Genomic DNA, 8,994 nt, shown 5'->3' with positions numbered 1-8,994 from the left:
CTCTTTCAACTTGTTCCAATATCCATGGGAACATATATTAGAGATTAAGAATCTAATATACACGCATACTTTTATCGAGTTGACCAACGACGCTTACTATATAATGACTACATCATTCATTTTATTATACTATGGAATGGCATTTTCCTTATGTGATCGTCTTCGGGGCAAGTCTTCAGGAACAGGGTTTCAATTTTCAACGTTCGACTCATGGGGAATGCGAATAGTCAAGCAAACGGTGCTTTAAAAACCTCTTAAATGCCTAGCCAATATAATTTGTTGAATGCAATCAAGATAAATATCAATGGACTTACTCTTCAATGCCTTTGTTATGTTCATTTTTCTATTGTCAAACGACATGAATATACAATGTGTCATATATCTGTTTCCATCTTCCTGGATCCTTAACGTATAAATCTATCTATCGGGAAATTAATGGGTAAATTATTTCCGTATTTGGTTAGTTTCCATCTTGATCTCCATTTGAGCGCGGAACACAAGAAATAGTTAATGTTTTTAAATTGGAAAAGAATAATATGTATTGGAACGTGCCTTTTGTGTTAATATTAAGTTCTTTGCTCGGGATGTGCCGATCCGCAAGTAAGATCAGTAAACTGAGCTAGCTCAATAAAAAGTTTAAATAAAATACTGCTTTTAAAATATAATTGTTTATTGGCTTAATTCTGTTAAAATAATAATAATAATAATAATAATAATAATAATAATAATAATAATAATGATGATGATGATGATGATGATGATGATGCTAATGCTGCTGCTGCTGCTGATGATGATTCTGATGATTCAGATGATGATGATGATGATGATGATGATAGTGACAATACTGCTACTACTACTACTACTTTTACTACTACTCCTCCTACTACTACTACTACTACTTCTACTACTACTACTACTACTCCTCCTACTACTACTACTACTACTTCTACTATTATTACTGTTGTTGCTGCTGCTGCTGCTGCTGCTGCTTCTGCTGCTACTACTACTACTACTACTACTGCTACTACTACTACTATTACTACTACTACTACTACTACTACTACTACTACTACTACTACTACTACTACTACTACTACTACTACTACTACTACTACTACTACTACTACTACTACTACTACTATTACTGCTGCTGCTGCTACTACTACTACTTATACTACTACTACTAATACAACTACTACTGCGTCTACTACTACTGCTGCTACAGCTACTACTACTACTACTACTACTACTACTACTACTACTACTACTACTACTACTACTACTACTACTACCTCTACTACTAATACTTATACTATTACTTAAGTAGTAGTCGAAGTAACTGTAGTAGTAAAGAGTTTGTCCAACCTTTCAGTTGTATGATACATGAACACTTAACTCTGTTTCGACAGACATTGACGAATGTGCCATGAATACGCCGTGCAAGAACGCAGCCACGTGTCACAATATTATCGCCGATTTCCGATGTGAGTGCGTACCGGGTAACAACGACAAATCCTGCTCCACCGGTAACGACTCTTTGCTACGTATTTATTGATTATGCCACAAAACATTAATACAATGATGATGATGATGATGATGATGATGATGATGATGATGATGATGATGATGATGATGATGATGATGATGATGATGATGATGATGATGATAATTAGGAGGAGGAGGAGGAGGAGGAGGAGGAGGAGGAGGAAGCGGAGGGGGGTGAGGAGGAGGAGGAGGAAGGGGAGGATTGGATTTCAATGACCTAGTGGGTCACTATTCAAATCCTCTCTAACTTTCCTTGAGAATACTTGATTTCAAAATACTTCGTTTATTTCTGTATTATGAATTATATTACGCTCTCACTTTTGCGGCCTTCATGTTTTTTACCAGGAAAAGAACAGCCATTGGGTTGGAAAGAATTGGTATTCTTTCAGTCGCAATAAACAAAAACATTTCATGATACTAATAATGACCATATTCTGCCTGCAGTATGCAACTCCGACAAGAAGGCCGATATTGTGTTTCTCATAGACGGTTCAGGGAGCATGACACTAATAGGATTCGAGGAAACGAAATCTCACATCGAAAAGTTCATCAGTCTATTCGATATTGGACCTTCAAAGACCCAGGTCGGAGTCATTGTGTTTGGAAGTTCGGCCGTTATCCAGTTCAACCTTAACAAATACAACTCGGCTGATGGCGTGAAACATGGTCTTCAGGATATTGAGTACGCTTGTCTTTAATCAAAATAAGGGGCACACTTTTCAGATAATATATGCGAACTAAATGATGCTATGATTCTAAAAGTATAATATTGTTTCGACCTTCTGCTCGCTTCCACGTGACAAAGGTGAGTTATGAATTCAGGGGTAATATTCCGATGTCATACGGTTACAACGATTGCTACATGTTTAATAGGACGTGTTGAAAACTCACTTATTGTGAAGGGCATATCAGGGAAATGGCGCTACACGTCATATCATGTTAAGATTATGTCTTCATATCTCGTAACCCGCCCGTCATTGTCGTACAGTTGACATGCACGATGTCGCCTATTGCCATATTGTATTATCGGCTGTATTCAACAACACAAAACAACTGCCGTATAGTTGCGATAAAGGTGACGCAAGATCGGTAATACACGACCGAATACGCGACATTATGGCTCAAGGAATGAGGTCTTACTACGCAGTACGACATAGGGCTAACCACCGATGGTCCAAAAATCGGCAAATACGGTACTTTCTTAAAACACGAATATAATTGACTACGGTATGCGAGCTAATAAGAGACCGTTCTCCGTTCCGACCCGGAAACGAAAGACGGGTATTAAAAAAATGCTAATCTCGAAGGTGCATCAGAACTTGTAAATGTGTATTGTTTTGTGAAGTGCATTTATAACTTCAATACAATTGGTAAACAATACGTTTAAGCGTTGTGCAACAATGAAATGAAGTCTGTTTCAGGTTTACTAATTACAAAATTTATTAATGATCAAACATTGGTTTCAGATAATATATGATTAATCTTACATGTTGTATTTGATAATAACCTAATAAAGAGTCAAATTTAAACGAATATTACTATTTTTAACGGAGTGTTTCTGTGAAATATAGTAAAGTAATTTGCGTCAAAAGTGTAATTGCGTTTTGCTTGACGTGTTCACATATTCTGGGAGAAGGTTTGTTATTGGTCCCTGATCAATTTGAGCTACTTTTGATGCACCTTTGTCTGTATGGGTATCTTTTTAATGAGTTTATTGTTCACATTGTATATATCCAAACATTAGCCAGGATTATATGCAAGTTATGTATTATATAGTTCATACTAATGTGTAATAGGCTGTTATTTTTTTGTTTTTTGTTATAATTATGATTTTGAAATGGTCCGGGCCGGCCGGTCTTTTATACCCAATCGATTTCTGAAGAATTTCTGAGAGATTTCCGGACCGTTACGGAAATTTCCGTTCGGTCAGTCTTTAATACCCAGCCTACGATGCCATTCTTTGTAAGTTTTTGACTACTTTCTCTTTATTTTGCAATTGTATGACCTGGTATCTAGCCCTTAAGATATTCAATAAATGTATGGACTTTCCATGGAGCTGTTTAGCAATGCTACTGATCAGTATTTATATTGTGAACAAATAATTTGCAAATGCTTCAAAAACTCGTAAAATCCTCGCATTATATCGTACTTACTTCTATTTATAAGATGATAAAGTTACTCCATATATCGTACCATATCTTTTTTCTCCATATCAGCGCGTGCCTCTAAGACTATTCTCACAAACCTCTCGCACACTTGGTTATCGTATAAATCACGTGCATTTCCTTATTTGAATAGAAAAATAATCGATGGATTCTAGTACTACTGGTAAAGAAATTAGTGTAAATTCGAAGCCATGTACCGAGACTTTGACACGAGAACCGCCTCGTTTTGAGCTTAAGTCGTAGGGATGTTACAATATCAATTGCAAAATTTATCTCATGTAAGAAGTAAAATTTATATAAAGGACTGTATAATCAAAGTCAACCTCTAGTAAATTTTCAAAAATGAGATTATTCTATAATCCAATAGTAATCAAAGCGCTAGGGGACGAGAATATACAAAAGTCAATCAAAGCTACGAACTCATGTATATATTCACAGATATCCTAATGACAACACTGATGTTACTGCGGAGGCATTAAGACTGGCGAAAAGTTCTATGTTTACTCCCGGGGGCGGAAGTCGTACGGGCGCCGAAAACGTCGTCATCCTTTTAACCGATGGTAACATATATAGAAAAGCAAGTAATAAAAGAAATAAGGTTATACATTCAATGAGTACTGAAACAATTTATAAATAGATTTCCTCTGAAGGCCTTTATTCTGAATTAACGACCATTAGGTTATTATTTATAATGTCGATGTACCATTACTAGTTACTTTGACGTTCCTTAAATCTTTACTTTTTAATGCAGGTTATAGTCGGACATCCGATGACAACCTAGTGGCAGCAGGCGAACTCAAGGCCGCCGGGATCACGATCTACACGGCTGGACTCGACGGCCCAAACCGAGAGGAAATGGAGTCCATAGCTTCCGGGAAGGAGTATTATTTTTCCGTGAAAGACAATGACGGCCTTGACAACCTCCGGGATCTTTTAGCAGTCACAACATGCACAAGTAGGTTTTGTTGCGAGCTAACGATTGCTAGCTGAAATATATTTAGATGTAAGATACAAACACAAAAACAAGCAAACACTATCATAATTATTAAAAAAATATCTTAGGCGAAAAAAGGCGTTAAAATCTTTACGATTACTAACAACTTTACAATAATTGATACTTTTGCCATAAGAAACGGTCTAAAGTTAACATTGTCTTAATGGTATTATATATAGGCTATTGCTGAAAAATAACTTTTATCTGTTAATCAAACTACTTTCTCAGATACTGGTGGATGTCTGTGTGTCAATGGCGGGTCATGTTCTGCCGGAAGCACAGAGTGTCAATGTCCGCCGCCGTTCACCGGTCGGGGTTGTTTATATGGTATGGCATTGTCCACCGCCCTTCACGTGCTGTGATTGTTTATATGGTATGGCATTGTCCACCGCCCTTCACGGGCTGTGGTTGTTTATATGGTATGGCATTGTCCGCCGCCGTTCACTGGCTGGGGATGTTTATATGGTATGGCATTGTCCGCCGCCGTTCACGCGCTTTGGATGTTTATATGATGTCTGCCGCCCTTCTTAGGCTGGCGCATTATGTATGGTATGTCAATGTTCTTCGCCCTATACAGGTTTGTTATGTGTTTTTGGGGATGTCAATGTCCGCGCTCCTTCACAGACTGGCCACTTATTCAGGCTGGGTCTGTTTTTATGGTTTGTCAATGGTCGCCCCCTTTACAAACTTCGGCTATGTATAAGGTATCGGGCGGGTAATCGACCTGCAGTGTAACGCATTATGTTATATCTCATTATGTTTTATCCAAGAAAGTAATTTTGTTGGTAACTCTCCAAATATTTATGAAGTTTTCATTTCATGTTCAATGGCAAAGTTCAGAATTAAGCAATGCACTATTAATCAGATAAATTGTCGTATTTCATTTTTGGAACGTCGCAGTGCTATAAAATAAATGATAAAGTGCAGTGCATATTGCATTTTTTACTCTAGTTTACCATGTTATTTTGCTGGTAAACCCTCCAAATATGTAGTGTCATATTTTAATTCATGGTCAATGACAAAACTCAAGATCAAACAAAGCACTAATTTTCAAGGATTGTCGTATTCCATTTTTTAAGGTACGATGCAGTGCTATAAAATTAATGAATTAATGATTAAGGGAACTTTTTAAAGTGTTTCATCTTATTCTGTGCTAGGTTATTATTGATTAAAAAACATACTAAAATTGTCTGTGCAATAGGGATACGAACATTGGCAACGGTGTCGCTTATACACTGTTAAAATCGTGTATTATTAACGAAACCAAATGATTTTTTTATCGATTACAGGAAACGAAAATACAGTTATCGCATTTGAATTTTTGTTTCCTGTAATATTGCAAGTCACAGAAATAACATCCGACAGGCCTTTTTGTATATTGTAGAAGCATTAATTTAGCATGCTTCTTATATCCTTAAAGGTCTATATTCAGGTTCAATTACATTTACAGAGATCATCAATTCGACGCTACTAAAGGGACGTGCCAAGGAGGCTGTTGAAAAACGGACCATGTGACAGCTGAACGAAATGCAGTTTTGAGGGGTTCGCTTGGAGATAGATAGAACAAATTTTAGCAAGGTGTAACATGTCGAAGATGCAGGGGAAACCTGATAAGAGATAAACTCTGTGAAAGGAAACTTTACGAAATATATTTTAAATCACTCGGGCTATATGCAAGATGTGGCGATATTTTAGTATTTTCAGTGTGTACGAGACGTAATATTTATGTTTTATCTAGGATTATTTGTGAAAAACAAAACAAAAGCATGTATCACATGTATCACATTCAGTTTGAGAATCACAATGAAATCACAAACAATTAGCGTAAAACAACAAATAAAGTATAATCTCAGGTATTGGTTGTTAAGAACTTAATCGGAGATAATCGCTGATGAACAACAAAAACAATAGAAAAAATACATGGATACAAAAACAGATAAATTAATGATATGGATTAACATACCGCATTGCTTTTACAAAATTAGGTTTATCTTTACACCCTTTACGTATTGAAACTGGCCGATACGTCAATGATAGAATAAATCATGGACATCGATATTGTTTAATATGTGGTTCTGGTGATTTAGAAGGTGAGTATCATTTTGTCTGTATTTGTAAAACATGAAAATATTCGGAAAAAGTATCTTTTGAGTGTTGTCAACTTCATTGAACTTTTACAAGCAATTAATACTTATGTTCTCCTACGGTTGTGTAAATTTATTCATGAAGCATTTGTTATACGTTCTAATATTGTTAACAATGAAGTGCAATAATGGAAATGGATTGAAATTGTTCTCTTTTGGATAAATAACGTAGCAGTCCAACCTCTTTTGATATTTTTATTTATGCATGCAAATGTTTATTAATTTTCTTTTTCATTTAAACATATCTTAATATGCAATTAATTGCTTGAAATGATTATGTCACGTGGTATATAATGTAAATTAAACTGATCATGTAACAAGAAACAATATGTTTACGTTACTTAATAAATATGTTTGAATCTGAATCTATGTTTTATGACTGTGTTCCTTATCACAATAGCACTCAAAAATGTACTCAAAAATATTTAAATATTCTACACATTGCATTACATAAATCAAAAACAAACATGGTATCCTATGACTTGACAATCCAGATTAAAATTTAAACGCTTCGCCACATATGCACCCTTGTATTTCCTATCCTTTGTATGTCAATCCATGTGTGTCCTCAGGTGGCTGTTCTGGGCCAATTCTTAACGACACTCGCAAGCGAATTGCTTCAGTCCGTGCAGTTGCTTTTTGTGGTTGGTCAAATGATGTGAAGTGCTGAACTGTACGCCGCATCGGTCGCATGAGTTCTTTTTATCATCTCCGTGGTGGTTGCACCTACCTATAAAACAGAATTCGTGGTATTAAGAACAAAAATTCACGGAAAAAGATATTATATTACAAGTTAATTGAAAAAAACAACAATAAAAAACCAAATAATAAACATTTAACTCTATGGGACGGAGCTCTTTATACAATACATATTTGGTAAACTTGGTAAAAACTTTGCAAAGTATGTTTCAGGTAAATATTTTAATGCCTAGCTTTAAAAAACAAATTCTTATTAACATCGAAATTTTGTTACAGTAGAATATTTGAAAATTAAACTTAGGGAAACACAACATATATTGATTCCCTTTAGTCAACAAATACAAAGTTTGTATGGATCAAATGTCAAAACTCTATTACCACCTTAATGTGTCTTCCACTGAATTAATGTTCTAACTGTTCTAACAATCAACACAGAAGTTATAAATGATCATAGTCATTATAATTGTACAGATTTATACTATAGTTTTCAGCATTTAAAAACATGACTTTGTCTATCAAAGCCTGTTTCCTCCTAACCCCGTTCTGTCACGAAACCCCCGACCGCCGCATTTAAAAGGCAACGCCTTCTAATGTAGCATATGGATGTGTATTTGAAGTGAACGTCTTATTGTAAATTATGACCAATAGAGATCTAATTTGCTTCTCATTTTCTGAAATACGGAACCGTAATATATATCTTAAAGCAGATATCAGGGAGGTGGAAACTTTTAGCCGCAATATTGCATCGAACAGAAACACATAATCAAACACAAATACGGTCGCTTATGGTTTGCATGGAGCTTGTCTATAAGCATCAGTTTAAGTCCCTAAAGTCAGATTTACTCTATAATCTTATTTGTGTTTTATTATGATTGGAAATGGTTATCATGGCCAGCACAATGAAGTCCTGGTTGAAATCCGCGAGATCAGTTTCAATTCTTCAAGTTGAAATAAACACACAGAAAATCGTATCAGCGTAGGACCTAGAAAGTTACAAATGTGAAATTCAATCGAACTTAAATGCCGCGTTAATTTACGAATTATTTTAACAAATGAGTGGCCCAAAAGCCTTTTTATTATTTTTGTTTTTATATATTCACACATCAACTACAATTTCCCCGCGTATCAACAGAAGATGTATCATAATAGATGTAGGTACTTGAGGGGTAGGTATGTACTTCAAGCTGCAAAATCTTTTCCCGATGCCATATTAGCTTAGAGTGAGTTTATAAGGCGCAACTAATAACATGCTCTTACTCAACCAGAAAGCAAAAACAGGCTTGGGTCACAACCCTGTAACGTGTTACATATTGCATAGTGTTACTAATACCACTACCCAGGGACAGGTATATGTACTTAGATTGCAAAACCCGTCTGGTACTTGCATTACCTGTCTAGTGCGGTGTGGTATATAAATGTCAGTTTGACTGCTAGTCAGGGAGAAGTT

General features: G+C 35.7%; 1 protein-coding gene across 1 annotated transcript; it reads left to right on the top strand.

The window, feature by feature from the left end:
• The first annotated feature begins 476 nt into the window (after positions 1-476).
• Positions 477-7,179, top strand: LOC128232741 (collagen alpha-1(XII) chain-like). Its single transcript, XM_052946461.1, has 7 exons — positions 477-600; positions 1,410-1,526; positions 1,990-2,227; positions 4,149-4,270; positions 4,462-4,665; positions 4,933-5,031; positions 6,155-7,179. Exons 1-7 carry the CDS (start codon positions 537-539, stop codon positions 6,217-6,219), a joined length of 909 nt encoding a protein of 302 aa, XP_052802421.1. The 5' UTR covers positions 477-536; the 3' UTR covers positions 6,220-7,179.
• Positions 7,180-8,994: the final 1,815 nt, after the last annotated feature.

Source organism: Mya arenaria, chromosome 4 (genome assembly GCF_026914265.1).
Source record: "Mya arenaria isolate MELC-2E11 chromosome 4, ASM2691426v1".
Lineage (NCBI taxonomy): Eukaryota > Metazoa > Mollusca > Bivalvia > Myida > Myidae > Mya > Mya arenaria.
The sequence above is the reverse complement of the archived record's forward strand: the minus strand, read 5'-3'. Positions and strand labels throughout refer to the sequence as shown.

Coding starts and splice junctions, on each gene's coding strand:
- LOC128232741 (XM_052946461.1), top strand. CDS start 537: ATGTATTGGAACGTGCCTTTTGTGTTAATATTAAGTTCTTTGCTCGGG. Junction 4,666..4,932: donor AGCAGTCACAACATGCACAA/GTAGGTTTTGTT, acceptor CTACTTTCTCAG/ATACTGGTGGATGTCTGTGT. Junction 5,032..6,154: donor CGGTCGGGGTTGTTTATATG/GTATGGCATTGT, acceptor TTACATTTACAG/AGATCATCAATTCGACGCTA.